The following is a 25,585-nucleotide window of genomic DNA, read 5'->3' on the forward strand; positions in this document are numbered from 1 at the left end:
GTTTAAAAAAATTGTGAGGTTTTACGTGCCAGAACCACAATCTGATTATGCGGCACGCCATTGTGGGGGGGTCTGGATTAATTTAGACTGCTTGGGACTCTCTAATGTGCATCTAAATCTAAGTACACGGGTGTTTTCTGCATTTTCGCCCCCATCGAAATACGCCTGCTGTGGTCGGGATTCGATCCTGCAACCGCGTGCTCAGCAGCCCAACACCGGCCGGTCGTTCACATCTTCATTAGCCGTTAGAGGACACAATAGCTCGCACTGTGTGTAAATCCCTCCAACCCATTTGATTAAGGATGAATGGCCTCATTGCTTGTGGGTGCCTGTAAAATAATCGGAAGCAGCATGCATAGTGTTGTGTGCTTTCATTGTTTGCGCACCACGTGCAGTTTTTGGGACATGCAAACATTGTGAATAATGGCCATAGCAAGCATTCCAGTGCTTACATTTTTTCCAAAGCCCATATTACTTGATGAGCTTTTTAAAACTTTGCCCATACATAAGCCAAATGACGCCTTCTATTTTTGTGACACGTTGAGTACTTTCAGGACGATGGTAATCTTCCGAGTAGGTTCATGTACACATGCTTCATATTTCAACCAAATATGAACAATGTGCGTGTGTTTACTTCTCTGAAAAGATGGCAAAAGCCAACCACGTATATTGTAACGCTTGAAAATGGGGAGAAAACATGTATTCAGTAATTAGTCCAAGTTCTCGAGTGACCTACACATTTCGGACTTTTGGCACACATCACCATAGCATGGCCTCCAAACTCCCTAAGTACGAAATTGCTGCAACCTTTGCTTCTTTCAAGGTAGTGGCAATTTTGTAAGTATTCTTGTAAAACTTCTATACAAGCAGAACATCAGGGTTGAACAGTTTTTGTTCGTTCTCAAATAAAACACACTTCAAAACTTCCCCTGCAGGTTATGTCTAATAGCCACACATTGGCTGTAAGTATAAACTCCGTGAGTAATCTACTTTTGCAGGGCATTGTGAAAAGATGCATGTTTTCCAGTGTATCTAGTCGCAGTAATAGCTTTGCTGCAAGAAAAAAAATTTTAGTGAGCTTCGGATACAAAATCATGCAGAAAAGTTTTGTATTATTTATATTGCAAGACTACAGCACAAAGAAGTGGCACTGAAAAGTGGTACTGATATGCCCCACTGTCCATCAAAGGGCATATTGATCTGGCACCTGCAGATGGGGCACCTGTCAACAGGAATAATGACACTAATAAACAGTAGTGGTAAAGTGTGGCACCAGCTTTTGTACTTGTATTGTATATTCTTGTGCAGCAATCATCCATTTTTATTGCCAATGAGTTTTCTTTCACTGTATGTTATTGTAAATAGCGTGTATAATCTTCTTTTTTACCATTATTTTTTTTGTCGTTAGCATTAACTTGTGGATGCACTGTTAGTGCTGTCTTGTGCCTGAATGTGTAGTATTTTGGTGTACACAGTTCTACATTGCAGGATAAAGATGCCCCTACTAAAGCTCTGGAGTTCAGACCATGGCACCAAAAAGATTGCCAGTGCAAGCACACTTGCAGATGTGTTAAAACAGGCAGCGGAGAAAGGTGTCTGCTCGTCAGAAAATGCCAAAGTAAGTTCTTGCCCCCTTGTCACTGCCAAAGTGACTTAGGATTAGTTGTCATATAGAGAAGATGCATGAGAATTTTTTATGCCTGATACGTGTTATGGAAAATTAAAAACCTTTCTTTTCCCCTGTTGCTTTACTTTTAGTTAGGGATGCCACTGTGCTCTTGTATGGGAAATGTGTGACAAGTGTAATCCAGGCTAATGACTCGCTGAGAATGAATTGCATTTCAACAAATTATTTTCTATGAATAATTAGGAAGTGGAATGTTGTTTCGTTTAAATTCATGATGAATGGGGAAAAATTGCGGTCTGAAGAAAGCTGAATTAGTACTAAGCACAATGGGAGCCTGTTTAGCTGCTGACTGAATGGTGAAACGTCATAATCAAATATCGGTTTTGGGAAAGGTGTCCTTTGAGTATAGAACTGAATACCACGTATGTTTTCATTTTTACAAAAGGAATTGTGAAGCTTGTGTGTAGTAAACGAAAGGCTCATTATTTCGTACATGCATCTAATGCCATTTATAATGACGTCTGGTCGCTGAGCAGCTTGTAAGTTATAGACAGTTGCTTTCAGTTATCTGGTGCATATGACAATGGCAATTGCAAGGGAACAGCACATCGTCAGATGGGTGCTGTTTGTTGAACGAACTTGGCGTAATACAACGGGCACCATACATTGTTTTAATGGGGTGTAAACATCGGACGACTCCATATAAATTGTTTTGCTAAAATTGAGACCTACCGCTTTGACCTACATAACAGGCACCACAGGAGACGAGCATTTTGCATACGATTCCACTCGTGCCGTGAACATACTTTGCACGATGCTTAACTTTGCATTCATACTTGCCTGTTTAACAGGACAGCTTCCCTTTGTCAGTTACAACTTACGTGGAGCCCAAAAAAGCAACCTGAACACCAAAATGCTGCCCCAGTTTACGCGAGATGCAATACATGTATGGGAAGACCGCAACCTTGTCATGCTTACGGGTGTCCCTGTGCAGCTACTTGCTCGGTTTTGGCTCGATGAGCTCTCATTTTTCTGTGAATCCTTTCAGTTACTGAAACAAGCAGTTCCGTGTTTCCCACAGTGCGAAGCTGCTTATCTTCTGATGATGGCAAGAGTTGTCTAACCCATTTGCAAAGCACATGTGAGGAATGCCGCTCTTAGTTTACTGTGAGCAGATGTGATCATTCATACGTGCTTTACTAATGCTAATCTTGAAATCGCAAGATGGACATCAGCCTCACTGAGCAGGCTGAGCAGCTTCATGACACTGTTGGCGCAAGTCTTCGTGTCTTCTTGTTTCTGTCTCTTCTTGTTTCTGACACTTTACAAAAATAGTGTGCAGTATGTTACAGCATCAAGCATTACATTGCTAGTGAGCCTAAGCACATGACAGTTGTTGCTTGACTAGACAGCAATTGCTGGGTTGTAGGATGTTGCAAGCACATAGTAGGATGATGCAATAACTTCAGACTGTCTGTTAAACAGTTTTGTACACTTGTATATCTGCAGATGCAAATGCATAAAAAAGTGATCTTGCTAAAGCAAAATGAGTTCCGATAGAAAAGCTTTTGTAAATTATGGCTCGTGTATAGAAACAGGTATGGAGCATCATTGTCTCTAAATATGTGGCTTGTATACAGGTTTTTCTTCGAGATTGGACTGAAGTGGAGGAGGAAACCTTCACCGAAGTCGTCAGCGAACTGCCCTTGGATGAAAGGATTTTTATCGTCGCTGAGAGGGCTCCACAAGTGCAAGTAGACGCTACCCCTTCAGGTGTGATATTTGATAGCAGCATACCCTAAAATCTTGCATTGTGTTCATGCTTATTAATTGCATATTTTTGTATTTTCAGGCTCCTCAAATAGTCTGGAGGAACGAGTGGGCACTATGGAGGAAAGCACATGCTACAGTTTTAAGTTTGATGGTAGCCTGTTGTTAGAGGCCGTGCGTGGAGCCCTGGGCTCGCAAAGCTCCCTCCCTCCAAGAGAGAGGCGGGAGCTTGTGAGGTCAGTAGTAGATAAAATGACTAGGGTAACATCACGGCCTCGGAGGGAATTAATTCGTAGTACATCGGAAGAGCTCGTCAACATGTACCCAAATGCACTTCAAGATCGTGGTGTAGGGGGCCAAATTCTAGGTCGTGGATATGATTCGGTGTTTCAGCAGATTGAAAACAGAATCGAAAACATTAATCGTGGGAAGCGGCCAGCCACAGGTGCACAGAATGCACGGCAAAATGTTAAGGCTGCCAGGTACAGCTCGTATGGCTGTCTGAACTGGCAACCAATGCCAAGTGCTGAGAGTGCTGAGGACATCAACCAGAAGATTGAGTTTTTAAAGCAGGAGGGGAAGAAAACTCCTAGAGATATTAACTTCCCACTGGCCACAAGATATATGGCAGATACATACTGCCAACTGCGGGAATTTGTCAACGCTGAGCCTCCCCGGCACACTGCAGTTGTCAAGGAGGAGTGGCCGGTGCTCTTTAAGAGACCATTCTTTTATGCTCACGCGAACCGGCTTCTTGGCAAGAATGTCAAAGTAAGTACTTTTGTTCTTACGTATCGCAAAAGGTGCTCTCTAAACTCGCATGCAGTAACCACAGGAACAGCTCATAATTGACGGCTAACTGCTATCTATGAAAATGTTCTTTCACTGTGAAATACTTGCCTTAATTTCATCATAGTTGTAATCTGATTGCTTTCTCATCAGCTAAAGCTGGTATATTACAAGAATGAAATGCCTGAATGAAGTCCTTCTAGCATTACATAGCAATCGGTCAATGTTTTGAACTACCCCGCAGGGGCGTCTGCGTAAGCAGGCGTTTGGTGTGTTGCGACACCACGGACCCGAGCACACGAGGGTTGGACCCTCCCGCGTGTAGCCGTGCGCGGCTCAGCCGTGTCTGGGGAAAGGGGGATCCTGGGGGTTGAGCCGATGCCGGGTGTTTGGACCTTTAAGGCCCCCCGGCGGAGGCAACACACCTCTTCGGCCTCTGCTTCACATAGACGGCACCTCCAGACTGACCCACCTGGAGGAAATCGGCAGTCGCCTTTTCCTGTCCCCCTCTTTAGTCTTTTGTCTTTCTCTCTCACTTTTCCATCTTTCCTGTCTTCTAGTCACTTCTACTCACTTCCGAATTTCTGGGCGGCAAGGGTTAACCTGGTGTACTTATCCAACCTTGGGTATTTTATATTAGGTTATAGCGGCGATGCATGGCTGGCGTCTGCAAGTATTCTAACTTTGTAGCGTCCCCTTGTTGGGCTCGGTGGTGGGTGGCTACCATCGCCGCCGAATTTTCCATTTTTACATGGCAAATGCTTTTCCCCTACTTCCTGATCGCTCCCTGAAAAGGGGGCGCACCGATGAAACATTCAACTTTTTTATGAAACCTAAAGAAATTTTTCCCAAATACCACGTAGTACATAGCCAACACGAAACCAAGACTGTCCGTACAATATCCCCATTTGTTGTAGCAAAATGTCTGACAGAAGCAATCGGCCCAGGTTATAAAGTCACTAAGATGGGAAGCGGAGACCTTCTTTTGGAAGTGCGTGATAAGCCACAGTACAACAAATTGTCGAAACTTGTTGCATTTGGTGACATTCCCGTCTCAGTGGGCCCTCACAGGTCAATGAACACTGTACGCGGTGTCATTTCTGATGACGACCTTCTAGAACTCAGTGAAAGCGAGCTGTTGGATGGATGGCAAGACCAAAATGTAGTAAAGGTTCAAAGAATTAAGTTAAGGCGTGACGACAAAGAAATTCCCACAAAACATGTAATTATCACTTTTGGAACAAGCGACCTACCAGATTCAATCGAGACCGGATATTGTAAGCTCCTTGTACGACCATACATCCCCAATCCGCGCCGATGCTTCAAGTGTCAGCGTTTTGGGCATGGGTCTCAGAGCTGCCGAGGGCGCGCTACCTGTGCGAAATGTGCTTCCAAAGAACATGCCTCAGACATCTGCACTTCCACAACCCATTGTGCCAACTGTGACGGAGACCACCCCGCCTATTCGCGATCGTGCCCGTCATGGAAGAAAGAAAAAGAAATAATACAACTCAAAGTCAAACTAAACATATCGTTTCCAGAGGCGCGCAAGCGTTTTGCTGCCCATAATCAGTCCAGTCCTTCCTACACCGATGTGGCGCGCCGGGGGGCAGCGTCACATCCTGCGGCAGCCGCCCGAGTCACACAGAGTGGGACGGCGGCTACGCCTTCAGCCCCCCTGGCAGGAGCAGCCAGTGCTGTTCCGCCCCCTACAACGCAGGGCCAGCAGTCTTCCGGACCTGCCGGCCCCAGGGTCACTGCTCGTGCAGATCGGCCCCAAAAACCCCTGAGTGTGCCCGTGGAGCGGGCAGCATCCAGCGCCTCTGACGAGGTGATGGATGCAAGCATCACTACTCCGGCGTCCCTGGCGCCGAAGGAACGGCGTAGCTCCGTGGAGCGCGTCGGGAGAAAAGAAAAATCCCGTATCACGGGGCCTGGAAAGGTCTCGTGAACTACCTTATTTCTCTTGACACACACCACAAAACACTTCCAATATGGCTACACAGATCATGCATTAGAATGTGAGAGGTCTACTCCACAATCTGGACGACATAAAGGAACTCCTACACAAGTTTAATCCACGAGTGCTCTGTGTGCAAGAGACGCACCTCAATCCTACACACAGCAACTTTCTGCGGCAATATGCCATTTTCCGTAAAGACCGCAACGACGCTTTGGTTTCATCGGGCGGTGTCGCCATAATAGTTGATAAGGGTGTCGCCTGCCAACATTTGCAGCTGCAAACGCCCCTTGAGGCAGTTGCAGTCAGAGCAGTGCTTTTTGATAAGCTGTTAACAATTACTTCCTTATACATCCCCCCAGCTATCAACTCTCCAGAACAGAATTTGAAAGCTTTATTGCTCAACTTCCGGAGCGCTATATTCTCGTTGGAGACCTAAATGCACATAATACCTTGTGGGGTGACTCTCGATGTGATGCCAGAGGGCACCTGATAGAAAATTTCCTGTTATCTACAGGTGCATGTTTGCTAAATAAGAAACAACCAACCTTTTACAGCGTCGCAAACAAAACATTTTCATGCATAGATTTAAGCATTGCGTCAAGCACAGTCGTGCCCTACTTGGAATGGAAGGTGGTTAACAATCCATACGGGAGTGACCATTTTCCCATTATCTTAAAATTAACAAAACAAGAAGAATGCTCACCACATGTGCCCCAGTGGAAAGTCGACTCAGCGGACTGGAAACAATACAGAGAGTTGACTTATTTGACCTGGAATGACATTCGTATGCTTAGTATTGACGATGCAGTTGCATATTTAACAGCATTTATTTTGGGTGCAGCGTCAATATACATCTCACAAACAAATGGATCATCTTCTAAACGACGTGTTCCCTGGTGGAACGATGAATGTAGGAAAGCGCGAAAGAAACAAAATAAGGCTTGGTGTCACCTCCGTAACTCTCCGACTACAGAAAACTTGATCAGCTTTAAGAAAATAAAGTCTGAAGGTAGAAGAACGCGCCGCCGTGCCAAAAGGGAAAGCTGGCAAAAATACATCTCCGGCATTAATTCCTATACAGATGAAAGAAAAGTCTGGAACAGGGTTAAGAAAATAAAAGGCCGCGAAACTCATCCTCTACCTTTAGTAAACACACAAGGAGACACTCTTGAGGACCAGGCTGATTGTCTAGGAGCACACTTCGAGCACATTTCCAGTACATCACATTACACAGATACATTTCTAAGATACCAGCGACAAGCAGAGCGTCAGCCTCTGGGTCAAAAAGCCACAGCAAATGATGCATACAATCGTCCATTTAGCATGGCGGAGTTCCAGGCTTCACTAAATTGTTGTAAGAAATCCGCTCCCGGAAGTGACAGAATAATATATGAAATGGTCAAACATTTACATCCAGAAACCCACAGAACACTACTCTCACTATTTAACTCCATGTTCTCTGCTGGCTATATTCCGTCCGCCTGGAAAGAAGCCATCGTAATTCCTATTCTCAAAGAGGGCAAGGACCCTTCCTCACCCAGTAGTTATAGGCCTATAGCTCTGACAAGTTGTATATGCAAACTCTTTGAGAAAATGGTTAACCGACGCCTCATCTATTATCTTGAAAACAACAAAATACTCGATCCCTTACAGTGCGGCTTTAGAGAAGGTAGATCCACAACAGATCACCTTGTTCGCATCGAGACAAATATCCGTGATGCCTTTGTCCATAAACAGTTTTTCTTGTCAGTATTTTTAGATATGGAGAAGGCATACGACACAACTTGGCGTTTTAGAATTCTTCGTGACTTGGCTGGAATGGGAGTCCGAGGCAACTTATTAAATGTGATACAGAGCTACCTCTCTGATCGCACGTTCCGTGTTAGAGTTGGTAACGTCCTGTCTCGACAATTCACGCAGGAGGCTGGTGTACCACAAGGTGGTGTCCTGAGCTGTACTTTATTTATTGTCAAGATGAACTCGCTCCAAACTGTCATACCACGTACAATGTTTTATTCTGTATATGTGGATGATATCCAAATGGGTTTCAAATCATGTAATCTTAGTATCTGCGAGCGACAAGTACAGCTTGGCTTAAATAAATTGTCTAAATGGGCGGACGAGAATGGATTTAAACTCAACCCCCAAAAAAGCACATGCGTTCTCTTCTCGAACAAGAGAGGTGTACTGCCTGACCCTGCTATTGATCTTAATGGACAACGGCTATCTGTCAGCCACGAACATAAATTTCTAGGAATTATCTTAGACTCCAAATTAACTTTTGTTCCTCACCTCAGGTATCTGAGAATGAGGTGTCTGAAGACAATGAATTTACTGAAGCTCATGTCTCGGACATCCTGGGGAAGTGACAGGAGATGCCTTTTGAGTCTCTACAAAAGTCTTATACGGTCACGCCTCGATTACGGAGCTATAGTATATAACTCCGCTGCACCTAGTGCTTTAAGGATGCTAGATCCCGTTCACCACTTGGGTATACGCCTTGCTACAGGTGCTTTCAGGACTAGTCCTGTAGAAAGCCTGTATGTGGACTCTAACGAATGGTCTCTACATCTACAAAGGACATATTTAAGTTTTTCCTACGCCCTGAAGGTTAAATCGGATATTCAGCATCCATGTCATTTTACCATTCGCGACATCTCCACTGCCAGGCTGTTCCATAACCGCCCCGCTATTAGGGCTCCATTGAACCTTCGTTTAGAGGTACTGGCAGAGGACACAGGCATCCCACTACTAGAAAATGTCATCATGGCTCCTACTCGCCTGCCCCCACCTTGGGAATGGCAGACTATTCAGTGTGACATCTCTTTTATAGAAATATCCAAACAAGCACCGGAGGCACATATACATTCCCATTTTCTTGAGCTCCAGGAGAAGTACTCCTGCGCAGAATACTATACAGATGCTTCGAAGTCCTCTGCTGGTGTTTCTTACGCAGCTCTCGGACACTCATTTTCTACATCTGGGGCACTAAATCCACACACATCTATTTTTACAGCAGAAGCGTATGCTATACTATCGGCTGTTAAACACATAAGGCTCACAAACCTCTCTAGGGCCATTGTGTTCACTGATTCATTAAGTGTAGTCAGAGCCCTAATTAGTCTACGAAAACATAAGAACTCTGTTTTTAATGAACTGTACAGCTTGTTGTGCTCTGCATATAAGTGCAACCAAGTGATTGTTTTATGCTGGGTACCTGGCCACAAAGGTATAAAAGGCAATGAAGCTGCAGATGAAAACGCTACGTCAGTAGCCTCTAGTGACACGGACGCAAATATCCCCATCCCTGCCACAGACCTACAGTCTTTTCTACGCCGTAAGCTGAGGAAGCATTGGCAAGGAGAGTGGGATACCCGAGTATTAAATAAGCTACACATGATAAAACCAAAACTAGGTAACTGGATAACTGAGAAAACGGCACGATATAAGGAAGTACTTGTCTGTCGATTAAGAATAGGACACACTTACAGTACCCACTCTTACCTCTTGACTGGGAGTGATCCTCCGACTTGTAGTAAGTGCGGCAATATTCTGACAGTTGTCCATGTTCTTATTCAATGCCCTGCAATAGAAGCAGAGAGGAAAAAGTACTTCCCCTCTGCATATCGCGAAAACATACCTCTCCACCCGGCATATTTCCTTAGCAATGAACCGCTTTTTAATCTGAAAACAGTCTTGGAATTCTTAAGTGAAACAGACTCCCTGAAAATTATCTGGCCAGGTAACTTTTAGCATCTTATTAATAGCCCTTGTATTCAAGGCCACTCTTCAAGCTCTAGTGTCACATTTGTTATAGTCTTATATCTGCTACATCATGCTTCTTTAAGGAAACTCAATTGCCATAGCCCACATCACTAACTAATCAATTTCATTATTTTAGTACGTATATGTTTTACGCCGTTTACAGCGACTGTTTTTAGGCCCTTTTACAGCCAGGTCACATCTGCCATCAGAAACTCATTGCCCACATCATCAACAGCTTATCGATAACGTTAACACTTGTCATGGCGCTCTTTGGCCATACCTGGCCCTTGCGCCATAAAGCACAACACATCATCATCAATGTTTTGAACTGTGGTTGCTTCTACGTTTGCTGTTTTTTGTGCAAATGAGCTCAGCTTTTCCAGGCTGTTTTTAATTTTACTACAGTAATGTGGTGAATATTGTACAGAAATAATTAAATTTCTTTACCATATTTGGATATCAAACAAAGCTTTTTTTTCTTTTGTCAAAGAAAATTTCTGCAAAAGTAAGTTACATAGCTGAAAATTGTTCTAAAGTCTCCTTTGGTTCAGTAGATGCGAGAGAAATGAAGAAACAAGACCAAGAAAAATCCTTCTCGGACGTTTAGTGCTTCTGAAAAAATTTTCCTTATGTTCAGAGGTGTGCTTCCCACCAAAACTAGATTTAAATTTTGTTTTAGAGAAGTCGGGCCAGAATGCCACTGCAGCGTAATATCGCGCATTTCTTTTCTGCTTATTTCTTAAAACCAATCAATTCATTTTTCATTACCTTCCTCTTGTTCGTGCTTTCCACGGAGACCTCAAAGGTTGAAAAACTTCTTTCATGATCTAGTTCGTACATTGTTCTTGGAAACTCTGTTTGTGCAGCACAAATAGACAGGAGGTAAGGAATACATAGTTCACAGTTGTTTTGGCAATTCTTATTGCCCCTTCTGCTGACCATTGTACCGTGAAACAAATTAATGGTAGAAAACAGCAGTTTTACAGGGTGTGCTGAAACGTGATTTTGGCAAGTACAAGTTAAGACATTTGCTCTGGGTCCTTCGCTGAGGAATTTTCTGCGGCACTCAACTTCACATCCACTTTCGCAAGGTGCTCGTAAGACAGAACAGTTGGGAGCTTTCAGAAAAGCCAAAGCACGCAAGCGGCATTTGATAATTGATGGCAACAATGCCGTAAACAAAGGTCTCCTGCCAAAGCTTTATCCCAGTGTTTTCTTGTGGCGTATCATCACCATCAGCCTATTTTGATGTCCACTGCATGACGAAGGCCTCTTTCTGCGATCCAATTACCCCTGTCTTGCGCTAGCCTATTCAAATTTCCACCTGCAGATTTCATCACCCCACCTAGTTGTGGCGTATACTGAACAAATAGCATTAAAGCAATAAATCGCATTTCTAAGTCCTTGCTCACGGAGCACCTTTAAAAGGCCTTTAACAAAGAGAAATGCAGAAAGTTGCGACGGATAACTCAAGCTTACATGCCCAGTACAGAGCCATGGAGGGCTTGTTTGTAGCCATTGAAATGAGTTTCCAGCTCGCATATGAACCTGCCACTTGGTGGAAAGACAGGGCAAGCATGTTGGGCTATTCCTGTACTGTTTCTCAAGCATTTTTTAACATTCAGATTCATTAGAATAGCAATTTGAAACAGTAGTTTGAATACTGTTTCTTTACTGTATTTCAGGAAACATTTGAAGAGAATGTGAGGATTATTGGTCCTTCTCTTGTTCGCCACCTTCAGAATGTCCAGAAGAGGGAAATAATACATGTGTTGCTGGACGTCGAACAGCAAGAAAAGAGGGGCAACAGCAAGGCCAACGAAGCTGCCCTTCTTCCTCTCCTAGCAGCGTTCTTTAAGGATAATTCAGGGCTTCTGTTCAAGGTTGTTCCGGTGAGTTGTCATGCTGCTTTTCTTTTGGAGCACTCTTCCAAGTACCTGATTGGTGCCTTAATACAGTCGCTTACCGATTTTTCGCACCTTGCGGGGACCGAAAAGTCCGAAAAACTTTCACCCCCCAAAAATAAAAGTAGGCTTAGATTGGCATAAAACATCTCTAATGCACTACCTCGTACTACACTTGGAGGTGATCAGATTTGCTTGGATTTGCGCAAGAGTGACATCTCTGTATACAGTCGGCAAGAGCTTCACTGCGTTGGCAATCTCTGTTGGTGGAGATAATAGAAATCGAAGAAACAAGCCACATTACTTTGCACAGCTTGGCTCTCGCGAAGTCACAGGAGGGCACCAATCGCACAAATCTGTGCTGCAATGTACCACAGTCATTAATTAGCCATAATGTGAAACATTCCATGTGCCAAAATAGTGCTTGCAATGTACCAAGGCAACAAACTTACAGCATCGCATTAAATTGCTGAACACCTAACAATTCACTACTACTTAAAATTATTTCAATAAAACAGTTCTTTCTTTTCACAGGAAGGTACAAGCTTGTCGGACATACTTTTGGAGCTGCCTTCTACCCCTGTCATTGTTGCAATCGCTAAGCACATTCATTTCTTCTGTTGGATGTGCTGTTGTGTTGTAGCAAGCTGTAATTCGCAGCCCATGCAGCATACCGGGTATCCATGGCACTATGTAACCTATGCACCATAATATATGTATGCTGTTTATAAAGGAATTGAGACCTCTGAAGCTTTCTATCTGGTTACTGAATTCAAAGCTTTCACATTTTATCCATTGCCAGGAATGTCTTCTTGAACTAATATGTAAATGTAGTCATGTTGACCTTATTTCAAGTTGCCTCACAAATAATTTGATGCTTACTCAGGTACATGAATATTTTCCTTGAATTCAAGTGATAAAAATAACACTGCATGCAGGTGTGTTGAGTGACTTGTGTTCTAGCCATGCGAGAAGTTTGGTACAATAAACGGGTAAAGCTCTGATAGTGCAGAATGGTGTAATCTATTAAGCATAAACTATTAAATGCATAGAAGTACTTCCACGATAAAATGTTATCTTCGTGTTTTAGGAAAGTTATTGCCAGAAATTCTAATATGACGAAGTTAGTTCAGCTCACAAGCTTTGTTTCATGTTCAGAGCAATAATGCTCCATTCATTAGAATAACAAACTGTCATGTATTTGCTCTGTACTTGCAGGATCCATATATGACAAGTGCCACGTCATTTGTGAGCAAGAAGAAATGTTCTCACAGGCCATAGGCTTTTCTGAAGCAGCTTGCTTGTGTTTTTTAATATACTATGTTTTTAACATGGACATATCCTGATGCAGCTGCAGCATCACTCGAATTCTTGCAAAGGTAAGATTCAAGTTCATCTTATGGGCATTAATGTTTTTTCTTGTTAGCAATTAAATTATTTAAGATGCTTTCACATTTTCTTTTCAGAACTGTTACTTTAAGTTTTAAGCAAGCACTTTCTTGGTGCTCATTTTTTGATTGCAGAACTAGCCCTTTTAATGGTATAACAGCTGAAATTTCCAGCGAAATTTTTTTTCTGAGAATGTCCCATGTATGACAGGTTACCAGCTACAAAAGTAGAATATGTACAGGGTGTCCCAACTATCGTGCACCAAATATGCCAATGCCACGTAACTGGACAGAACCAAGGTAATGTTGTTTGGCATCACTTGTAGATACTGGGGTTATTTTTTGCATTCCGCCTAATTAGATAATTAGTCGTAATCATCTGAAATATAAACTCCTGACAGAGCTTCCTGGTGCTCAATATGTGCTACATAAGTGTTTTTCCAAGCGTGAAACAAGCCCGTGAATACACACGAAGTGCTCGAGCGGCCAGTTGGTGTGGCAATTTTATGTATTTGCAGGCTTCTTTCGCGCTCAGAAAAACAATTTTATGTAGCACGTATTGAGCACAAGAATGCTGTCGGGAGTTTCACATGTTGCACTACAATGTTGTCATTCATACTTTTCATCTAATTATAATATTTCAGATGTTGATTACGACTAATTATCTAATTAGGTGGAATGTGAAAAAGAATGTTTGCATATTTTGGAATCTTGGTGCATGATAGTTGAGGCACGCTGTATACTACGATATACTTTACATGTATGTGCAGCAGTAACCCAACAGCTGTGATGTTGCACTGCTGAGCTCAAGGTCACAGGTTCGATCCCAGCCATGGTGGTCGTATTTCGATAGTGCCAAAATGGGCAAAAATGCTCATGTACTATCAGCGTAAAATGAAAGCCGAACAGCGGAGCGCGTGCCACAAGCATTAGAAACAGGATAGTGTGCGCCGTCCAGTCATCAGCGCAGACAGGCCCACACATCCAGTTTGGTAGCACAGCGCCACCACACTGAAGTGCGATTTTTTTTCTTTTTGCCTGTGTTCCCACTCGGATTTTTGAAAGGAAGAAAAAAAAAGAAAACAGAAGCGACAATTCTGCAACATAAAAAAAAGAAAACAGAAGCGAAACCTGCGCTTCTGAATGTTGCAGAATTTTTCGCTTCTGTTTTCTTTTTTTTCTTCCTTTCAAAAATCCGAGTGGGAACACAGGCAAAACAGAAAAATCGCACTTCAGTGGGGTGGCGCTGTGCTACCAAACCGTATGTGTGGGCCTGTCTGCGCTGATGACTGGACGGCGCCCACTATGCTGTTTCTAATGCTTGTGGCACGCGCTCCACTGTTCGGCTTTCATTTGACGCTGATAGTACTTGCATATAGGTGCGTGGTAAAGGTCAGGAGGTCAAAATTATTCTGACATGCCTCATAAATTCATGGTTTTGGTGCTTTAGACCCCACAAATTTAACAAGTTCCAACTTGCAAAAGGGCTGTGCAGAGCCCATGTTGTTGCTTTTTAAACTGCTGCTTGAGTGCCGTTTAGTATACGTCGCCTAGGCACCGAGCAAATAAAGCTCATAATTTGTATTGAACACTCTTAAAGAAAAGAACTATACCATTGCTGTTTTTCTTTTTATATTGCAGACAAATTTTCGACATAAATCCCGTGAAGGGGACCAAGTGGAAGGGGGCCAAAAGTCCCGAACTCCAGTTCATTCGAAGATAATGAAATTGGCACAAGCCCTTCGTGCAGACATCTGAACATGTGAGTACATTTTTTTAATGACAGCATGTCTTCTCTGCATAATGTCTAGCATTGCTAGTTGTGCATTTGACAAAGTCTGAAAGCATCTCATCATCAACTTTTATGTGTGGTTATACCAGCAAAAAGTAGATTAATGGATAATTCTTATTGCCGACCATATGGGCAAATTGCCCAGGCAGTATAGAACAGATGACTGATAGGGGTGACATAGAATACTCGCAAAGCTCCAACAGTAGAAGAACTTGTAATTTTCTTCTGTGTTGTTTTTAGGACCACCTTCAATAAGTGATAGAGAGACCTGATATGTAAATTACCAGTGCTGTGGATGTGAAGGCCCCGCACCTCTCTTGTGCAACACTGTGGCAAAATACGCAAAGAGCACATATACTTACAGCAGTGATTAGCCAAATTACTGTCAAGGTACACATGTGCTAAGTTAGCATGTTTGCCCATCCACTCATGATACACCTGCCTGTTTGTATAACCTAGCAATTATTGCATGATAAAAAAACAGGTATAGCATTTGACAGTATCCCAACGCATACTTTCTTGCAATCTTTGTAATTGCGGAACAAAATGTGCTTTCACCAGTAGCTTCCTACAATCATGACAAGTCAAGAAGATGGGAGAGGCTCCTGCCAAGAAAACATGTTGCACTTGTGATTTATTCTGTTCTCCATTTCACAAAATGTAGTTACCCTACCAATGCCACCAGCACTAAGAGCAGCAGCCCCAGCTGTTAACAGTGAACTAACGAACAGCTCACCCTGCAAACAGCTTGAAGGGGATTAGGAGTTCATTGACTTTATGCAATAAAATACTCAGCTTCTCCCATATGTATAGGTGCTCTCCATTGACCAAATAGTTGATCCCGGATATATGAAATATAAAGGAGATTGCGAAATAGTTCGTTATATTGATAATTTGAAATATAAACTATGCCTATCTGAACCTTTTCGAAACTTCCGCACGTGCAAGTTTCCCAAGATAAAAACGGGAATTAACTGATTTGCTTGTTCAATGCTGTGTGAAACACAAAGAAGTTTACTTAATTTCTTTCATAACAATGTCGCAAGTCATACACCCTGCAATGTAGTCTGACATGGTGATTGCAGTGCTAACCATATAACCAAATATGGAATCAAACCAGATTGAATTATACGCAGTGTCCTTGGAGGTGTTCTGTGCTCCCTTGATGGTCACTAGTTGCTGTATTTTTGACCTGTCACTGACAGCTTTAAAGATTAGGTTTCAAGCCCCCAAAAGTAGTTTCATGGTTGCTGGTGGGCATAGTCTGTCTTGGCTTGCCTGTCAGTTATGTGTTCCCCGTAGACCATCCTCTCGGCATTAATATCATGCGGGAGTATCGATAAACAAGTTGAAAGTGCAACCATCATATTTGCAAATTTCTGCAAATCTGAACGTTTACTAAACTCTGCTACAACTAAAGTTTCCAACCCTTGGAATAAGACAATGCGAGCAAGGTATAGGTGTGTTCACTCACATGCATTTAATGTGAATAGAATTCTTTGGGTGCTTCATGCACTTTTAGGTATTTGTCTGTTTCCCCAGCTTCTTGAGAAAATAAACTTCTAAATTTTCTGGTGGGCAGAACCAAACCTGCACCGCAGCATGCTTCTCGTCACCTAACCTGCTCCACGTCAGCTTCGGTGACTGGGTATGTGCCGCGCTTCAAAGAAAAGCTCTGGCTATTGTGTCTTGGAGGCTACGCCCTTGCCGAGAGGGACACATTAACTGGTTACCAGTCTAAATAAGCAAGAACGTTTAGAGCATTAGCGGAGAAAAAGCAGCGATAGATTAATAGGACCAGATCTACTACAATAGTAGGCAACTATAGAATATACAGGCAGCTGGCATTTGCGCAATTAGATTAGGCAGGCTAAGTCTAACCATTGTGGTTTGAACAGATGCCAATAAATCATCATTAAAGTGCAACAGAGAAGCCTGGCAGTACTGTATGCTGGCAGTGGCAATACGGTGTTGACATTAATCGAGAGATGGGTTCTGCAGATCTTTTTACTTGCAGAATATTAATGCAGATATTGTGCATTGTTGTGGCACTTACGTATGCGAGTCTTTGTCAGGATAGGTCAGGTGTTGACAGAAGGGTTGCCCTGAAGAATGAAGGGGCAAGGTACTCTTTTGCATCATTGTGGAATTTTTTAAATCTTGCGCTCATACTCCCATTTCTAGCGTGCATTTCTTTCCTCTCTCAGAATGAATGTGACAATGGAGTTGTGATTCTTTGGGACCTGTAAGTGATTCTTTGTGATTTGCTGAAGGACCAACTGACAAATTTGACAGCTGCAAAATATTAAAGGCATTCAGTCTGGGATGATCCCTAGAAACTTTCAGACTACATTTGCCAGAATCATGTCAGTCACAGCTAGATACTTGTTCAAAAAGCATTAGCAAACTAACATATTACTGCCTAGAGTTCTTCAAACAGACCTCATTAGGCTGATACATTATGCAAATAGTATTGCTACGCGAGAGACATTCATCCTGGGGCAGACGACGAAGAAGACGGTTCTCTCTGGTGCTGGTGGCTGTCCACCATCTTGGCTACTGTGTCTCTCTCATACTGTAAATACAGTGTAAATAGTCCCGCCTTGTGCCGTTTTACGTAACATCTTTTTGGTGGAAGTGCGGGGTAGTTCCCTGTTTCGATAACGGAGCTTCGCAACGGCCGCCTCATCACGCTTGCGACCATGTCAGTCGGTGCAGGCACATCGTCTTCACCCCCTGCCCCTCCCGTCGCTCCGAACTACATCGTTCTGCCTCCTGCTCGTGATCCTGGCGTATTTTCCGGCCAGGATGGGGTTGACGTCGACAAATGGCTCAACCTTTACGAACGGATCAGCACCGGCTACAGGTGGGACCCGACCCTTATGCTCGCCAACGTGCTTTTTTACCTCGATGGCCCACCGCGGGTGTGGTTCGAGACGCACGAGGCGGAAATTACCAGCTGGGACTCTTTCAAAGAGAAGATCCGTGACCTTTTCGGTGACAGCACTGGTCGGCAGCTTGCTGCGCGGAATGAACTTGCAACTCGTGCACAAACATCCTCCGAGTCATACGTCTCGTACATTCAGGACGTTATTGCTCTTTGCCGCCAGGTTGACGAGCACATGTCTGAGTCCGAGAGGGTTTCTCATGTGCTCAAAGGTATCGCCGACGATGCTTTTAACCTGCTCGTCTATACCAACGTTGATACCGTCGACACAATCATCAAAGAGTGCCGACGGTTTGAACACGCGAAGAGCCGCCGTATTACCCAGAAATTCACCCGGCTGCCCAATACGGCTGCAACTTCATCGTGTGATGCCGTTCGCCAGCCGCCCACCTGTGACCACGTTACTCGCATTGTTCGTCACGAGATTGAAGCCGCCTGTCCTGCACCGATTCAACCCCCCGTGTTTACAACCCACGCCAGCGACCCATCGCAGCCATCGGTGTCCCTCATCCAAGCTGTCGTCAGGCAGGAGTTTGCTAATCTTGGCCTTCCATCAGCGTGCCCACTGACTCGTCCTGACGCTCGGCCTTATTCCTCTGGACCCACTCGACGCTCCTACACCTCTCCCGGCTCCTTCCGCAATCCTGCGGAATGGAGAACGCCCGACGATCAGCCCATCTGCTTCTCCTGCCATCAGGCCGGGCACATTGCTCGTTATTGCCGTCGCCGTTGGACCTACGTATCTCGCCAGACCTCCATGTACCCTACTCCTTTCAGACGTCCAGCCGCTGGTTCCCCTACTTACTACTCGTCGTCCTCCCACGAGCCTCTTCCATCTGACGCCACTGCTCCTGTTCGCCGCTTCTCCCGCTCCCCGTCGCCGCAACGCCGCCAATCCCGCTCGCCGCAGCCTCGCCTCTTTTCCTCGCCGTCCTTCTCTGGACGTTCGCCGCAGGAAAACTAGATAGTGCAGCTTATGGAGGTGAAGCTGCAATGCCATCGTGCCCTGCAAATCCTCTACTGACGCTCCCCACTCACCATAGCCTTCTTGAAGTCAAAGTCGACAATGTTCCTGTGACCGCCCTCATCGACATTGGCGCACACTTGTCTATTATGAGCGCCTCTTTACGCCGCCGCCTGCAGAAGATTATGACGCCGTCTACGACACAGACAATACGTGTTGCCGATGGTGGTGCTGTTCAAGTGATCGGAATGTGCACCGCCCGTGTCAGCATTGCCGGTCGTCACACTGTTGTCCTTTTTGCCGTCCTTGCTCACTGCCCCCATGACCTTATCCTTGGCCTTGACTTCCTTTCGGCACACTCGGCCTTAATTGATTGTTCTTCTGAAACGCTCTGCCTCGATCTTCCTCTTGTATCAGATGTCTGCGATACGCCCGTCAGCCGCTTAAGCCCCACCGATTTTGTTCGCCTACCGCCGCGAGCCGTCACGTACGTGTGTTTGTCATCGACCCCTCCCGTTCCTGACGGCGACTATATCGTCTCTCCGATTACAGACGTCCGCCTGACGCGCAATGTTACTGTGCCACATACCATCGCCACATTAGTTGATAAGTGTGTGTTTCTCCCGCTACTAAACTTTGGTCTGACCCCCCAAGTGTTGCCCCACAAGATGTCGCTTGCCCACCTCACCGCGATAACAGAATATGACGTCGAGGTTGTCGCCATAACTGCACCTGCGGAAGCTGCAGTTTCCCCGTCACCAAGTTCCGACGACAGCATTTTTCGCAACATGATTGGATCAGACCTTTCGCCTGACCAGGCCGACGCTCTTTGCCGGGTTTTGGCCTCATACAGCGACATTTTCGACATTCGTGATCGACCCCTGAGCCAGACTAAGATTGTCGCCCACCGTATCAACACTGGCGACTCTTTGCCCATTCGCCGTCGACCTTACCGTGTATCCGCATCAGAGCGCGAAGTGATTCAAAAAGAAGTGGCTAAAATGCTTGCGAAGGACATCATCGAACCATCTTCTAGTCCTTGTGCCTCTCCCGTCGTATTAGTAAAGAAGAAAGACGGTTCCTGGCGTTTCTGCATTGATTATCGGCAACTCAACAAAATCACCAAGAAGGACGTGTACCCTCTTCCTCGTATTGACGACGCCCTCGACTGCCTCCATGGTGCCACCTTCTTTTCATCCCTGGACCTTCGATCTGGCTACTGGCAAATCGCTGTAGACGACCTGGATCGCGAGAAGACCGCCTTCGTGACCCCTGACGGCCTTTACCAATTCAAGGTCATGCCTTTCGGTCTCTGCAACGCACCAGCCACGTTTGAGAGAATGATGGACACACTGCTTCAAGGATTTAAATGGTCGACGTGTTTATGTTACCTGGACGACGTGATAATTTTCTCCCCCACTTTCGCAACACACCTTGAGCGGCTTTCGACCATTCTAGCAATCTTCCGACGAGCTGGCCTCCAGCTAAATTCCTCGAAGTGCCACTTCACCCTTCGTCAAATTACTGTCCTCGGCCACCTCGTTGACGCTTCCGGTGTCCGACCGGACCCAGCAAAGATAAGCGCTGTCACGAACTTCCCCGTTCCACGGTCTGTCCATGACGTCCGTAGCTTCGTGGGGCTTTGTTCCTACTTTCGCCGTTTTGTGAAAAACTTTGCGGCGCTCGCACGTCCACTCACTGATCTTCTCAAGCAAGACGTCCCGTTTTGTTGGGGTCCTCTACAAGCTGACGCCTTCTCTGAGCTCATCGCCGCCCTAACGACACCACCTATTCTTGCCCATTTTGACCCAGCTGCTCCCACGGAAGTGCGCACAGATGCTAGTGGTCACGGCATCGGTGCAGTTTTAGTCCAAAACCAACAAGGCGTTGACCGTGTTATTGCGTACGCAAGTCGTCTCCTATCGAAATCTGAACGCAATTACTCTATTACGGAACGGGAATGTCTTGCCCTTGTCTGGGCGGTTTCGAAATTCCGTCCTTACTTGTATGGCCGCCCTTTCCGTGTTGTCACCGATCATCACGCTCTCTGTTGGCTTTCTTCACTGAAGGACCCTACTGGACGACTTGGACGTTGGGCGCTGCGCCTTCAGGAGTACTCTTACTCAGTTACCTAAATGGCTGGCCGCCTCCATTTGGACGCGGACTGCTTGTCCCGCTACCCTGTTGACCAACCAGAGGGACCGGACATCGAACCTAACCCCTGCGTTATGTCTATGTCTCAGTTTCTCCAGATTGGTGACGAACAACGCCGTGATGATGCTTTGCGATCGCTCATTGATCGGCTGGAATCCGCACCTAACGACGCCTCACTGCGCATGTTCGCCCTCGTGAATGGCACACTTTACCGTCGTAACGTCCAATCAGATGGCCCTGAGCTGCTTCTCGTTGTGCCTAAACAGCTGCGTTCAACGGTACTGCGTGAGCTTCACGACGAACCAACTGCTGGTCACCTTGGTGTGTCCCGCACGTACGACCGTGTCCGGCGCCGCTTCTTTTGGCGCGGTCTCGCCCGGTCTGTTCGACGTTACGTGACCTCCTGCGACAAATGCCAACGTCGGAAACGTCCTGCCGCACTCTCGGCTGGACTGCTTCAGCCGCTCTCCATCCCGACCGAACCATTCTTCCGGGTTGGTTTGGACCTTCTCGGTCCTTTTCCTGAGTCACGATCCGGCAACAAGTGGGTCGCCGTTGCTATCGATCATGCGACCAGGTATGCAATCACTCGAGCGCTCCCCACCAGCACTGCTACTGACGTTGCCGATTTCTTGCTCCACGATGTTATTCTGCACCATGGCGCCCCTAGCCAATTGCTCACAGATCGAGGCCGCGCATTTTTATCACGAGTAATCGACGATCTCTTGCGCTCCTCCTCAACGCAGCACAAGTTGACCACTGCCTACCATCCCCAAACAAATGGCCTCACCGAGAGACTAAATCGCACCCTCACGGACATGCTCTCAATGTATGTTTCATCTGACCACCGTGACTGGGACCTGGCGTTACCTTACGTGACTTTCGCGTACAATTCCTCGCGTCACGATACCGCCGGTTATTCACCCTTTTATATGCTCTTTGGCCGTGAACCAACGTTACCGATGGACACCCTACTACCGGCTGCTGCCGCGCCGCCTAGCGAATATGCACGTGATGCCATCGCTCGTGCCGATCACGCTCGTCAGATCGCCCGCTCTAGGCTGTTGGCCTCGCAAGCGACCCAGAAGCGCTTCTATGACAGCCGGCATCGCGACGTTCGCTTCTCACCCGGTGCCTTAGTTCTCCTGTGGTGTCCATTCCGCCGTGTTGGCTTATCCGAAAAGTTGCTATCTCGATACACGGGTCCTTACCGAATCGTCCGCCAGGTCACGGACGTCACCTACGAGATTGTTCCCGTCTCTCCGACTTTACCGCCGGCGATCGCTCCCAGTGACATAGTTCACGTTAGCAGACTGAAAGCCTACCGCCTTCCTCCTAACGACAATGTGTGAAGTGCGCCGGGACGGCGCTTGCACCGCCGGGGGTAATGCTACGCGAGAGACATTCATCCTGGGGCAGACGACGAAGAAGACGGTTCTCTCTGGTGCTGGTGGCTGTCCACCATCTTGGCTACTGTGTCTCTCTCATACTGTAAATACAGTGTAAATAGTCCCGCCTTGTGCCGTTTTACGTAACAATATAAACTAGTATTGGATAATTTCAATCTTCTACACAATCTTGATTGCTAGTTATATTTTCAGTATGTCAGTGTTTCAGATAAATTTCAAAATTGGTTCACTAACTTGTACTGTTTGCTTTCTTTCACAGCGACGCCCAGAGGGAAGGAGTGACAGCACATGTATATTTTGTCAATACAGCTGCTTATGTGTGATCAAGCTTGCATTGTTTTCAAAAATTTCTTCACAAGAGGAGTTCATTCCTTTGTGCCCCTGACACATTACACATCAAAACATATTTCACAAAAGATGAACAAGTACTCTCAAAAAAAAAGTTGCGTTAAAGTGACAGAATCTTTTCAGACCGTTCAATGCATGTGTAATTTGTGGTGGTCCGGAGACTTAAATTGATGGCTGCAATGCATCGAGAGCTGTTCATTGCAAGTGCCTTTATGAAATATCTACTATGCTGTGCTCATTACAAAAGTTCTCCCTATTTGTTTAATGAAATTGTTGAGATAAATATGTAATGTATGTTGCATAGCTGTACAACAACCATACCAGTTTTTTTAAACATGTTTCTATATTTTATTATCAGCACTTATGCATATATATAAGGTGAACTCTTCGCTCTAATTTCACGGAAACCATACTTCGGTGTCCGTTTTTCAGAGGTCTTGCCTATTAATTAACGGAAATTTTGTGTGTATAAAGGATTGAACTTTTCGTAAAAGTACGGTCTCTGTAACCAATTAACGGAAGCTTTGTCTTTAGATTATGGAACCTTTCATAAAAGCTTTACGGACACCGTAGTACGGTCTCTCTGTACTTCATTAACGGAAGTTATGTATGTAGAAGACGGAACTTTTCGTACTAGCTTTACGGAGCCCATAGTACGGTCTCTCCGTGTATCACAGGTCTTCCGTCTTTTAAATACGGAGAACTTTCCGGCAACGCATTGCCAGCAGGTTTCTCCGCTAACGGACGAATTTTTTTTTACAGTGTGCACAGCTTACTCGAGAGAGAGGCGGGCTTACTTTGTAGTAAGACAGCGAGACTTCTCTTATGCACGCGCGATATATAATGCCAGTTTCTGAAGGGTCTTCAGTCATTCAGAGGATTCGCAGTGACATCCTTCGGTCCGTATTATTGTTGCGGTGATAAAGCTCAAGAGATAACATTTGTTCTTTTATAACCTGGTCTGTATACGCATAGGTAAGCATAATTTTAGATGCAATAGCAAGTCACGAATTCTGGTTTCATTTTTGTTTCGCTATTGAGGAATTGAAAAAATGACGTTTCTATAGAAAGAAGCACTGTCGTTTCGTGTGAAAATGCGCGTTTATAATGTGAAAAGTTTAGATAGAACCCATTTGATGATGTCTTTCGGTGCTAATGCGATTAGCATTCGAGCAATGTAGCAACAAAGGGCTATTTATGAAGACACGTTTATTTACACACTGTAAAAAAATTCCGTAATTTTACAGACGAATCCTACGTAAAAATACAGGCTCCAGTTTTGTCTCGCAAAAAATGGAGGGAGCATACGTAAAAAAACGGACGCTACTACCGTTTCTTGAAAAAAAAAAAACAGCGTGTCCATAAAAAAGAAACACGCATGAAAAACGAGGCTCAGCGTGCATGTTCGGCTGGACACTATATAAAGATCTACAGAGCATGCTTGTTTATTTGATTCGCTTTGAATCCGCCGGCGAATAACAAAAAAAGGACTTTTCTTGCTGCTGCTGCGCTGCTTGCCACATTTTCTCGAGCTTACTATACTGCTTCATTGTATTTATCCTTGGGTATAAACGAGTGCTAGCATCCACTGCATGTTATGGTGCGGCTGTGTAACTATATATGCTAGTGCCGATTTGTTCGGCTCCCTTTTCATTTTCTAATTATTTGCGGACGACCACGGACAATTTTGTGCCGGCATCGGAGTCGGAGAGATTTTGACAAGAGATCGTCGCTCGATTGCAGGTAAGCTTGACTTCAGCTTTGTCATATCTGGCGCGTCGTGTGCGAAATGTGTGTATTTGTCGTTTCCTGTCAAATTGTTACGATGGGTACAGTGCAAGTTCGTTGTTGCTCAACGACATCGCTGCACAAGCCGTACAGTGGCAGAAAAACCTCGTGCTCCCTTTGTCGTTAGTGTGCTGGACAACTCTAGACTCGCTGTACTGTGCCTTTGTTTGCGATTAAGCATAGGGTCCGCCAGCAGCTAGTTCTACATATACTCTATTTGTTCGGTGTTGTAGTTCGAGCTTGTTACGAGCTTTTTTTCTTTTATAGAAGGAAAAAGAAGAAAAAAACAGGGGGAGATAGACTCACGGTGTTCACGTCAGACGGGCATAACGTCATAACGTGCCACAGCGTCACACTGCGATGTTTACCTCGGCAATGCCCTCATTGTCGTCGAACGCGTCGCAGGTTACAAGGACTAGTATGCTACTCCTCGGCGGTAACGTGAGGTTGTCATCGACAATGCGCAAGGCGTTGTCATGACGGTCGTACGTGTTGCTTACTATGGCATGCGCCGTCGAAAACGTTACCCGCGACTCTTGCAAATTAATGTTGGCTGCATTAGCCTGCAGGAAGTCCATTCCAGGGATCAACTATCTCCAACAACTTGGCAGGATAATGAAATCTCCGACGTACGTAAAGCCGTGAATATTCACTCGTGCCGTACACCTGCCCATGGGATTTAAGAGGTGTCCTCCGGCAGTACGGACCTGCGACCCAGTCCACCGCGTGTAAACTTTTTTCAGTTTAGCGGCAAGTTCTCGGCTCATAACAGAGGTGTCCGCGCAAGATTCGACTAAAGCTGTGACTTCGTCGTCTATGCTGACTGGTGGTATATCCGATGTTACGACGTGCCTTGGATCACCCGAGTGCGTTTGAACGTCGGTCTGTTGTCGCTGTCGTCGCTTGCGTCGTAATGGAGGATATTTGGTACACTCGGCGTCAGCGGCCTCACCTCCGGAGGTCGCTGAACTCAGTTT

The 25,585-nt window shown here is 45.3% G+C and overlaps 1 protein-coding gene across 2 annotated transcripts; it reads left to right on the forward strand.

The window, feature by feature from the left end:
• The first annotated feature begins 229 nt into the window (after positions 1 to 229).
• On the forward strand, positions 230 to 15,055 carry LOC125942293 (uncharacterized). Of its 2 annotated transcripts, XM_049660462.1 has the most exons (8): positions 230 to 977; positions 1,489 to 1,618; positions 3,268 to 3,400; positions 3,480 to 4,168; positions 11,600 to 11,806; positions 12,353 to 12,415; positions 13,036 to 13,197; positions 14,848 to 15,055. In XM_049660462.1, exons 2-7 carry the CDS (start codon positions 1,496 to 1,498, stop codon positions 13,162 to 13,164), a joined length of 1,344 nt encoding a protein of 447 aa, XP_049516419.1. In that variant the 5' UTR covers positions 230 to 977; positions 1,489 to 1,495; the 3' UTR covers positions 13,165 to 13,197; positions 14,848 to 15,055. The 2 variants fall into 2 exon arrangements, with proteins under 2 accessions (XP_049516419.1, XP_049516418.1); XM_049660461.1 differs by having other exon boundaries at positions 230 to 1,618.
• The last annotated feature ends 10,530 nt before the right edge of the window (positions 15,056 to 25,585 follow it).

This window comes from Dermacentor silvarum, chromosome 1 (assembly GCF_013339745.2).
Source record: "Dermacentor silvarum isolate Dsil-2018 chromosome 1, BIME_Dsil_1.4, whole genome shotgun sequence".
NCBI classification, from domain to species: Eukaryota; Metazoa; Arthropoda; class Arachnida; order Ixodida; family Ixodidae; genus Dermacentor; species Dermacentor silvarum.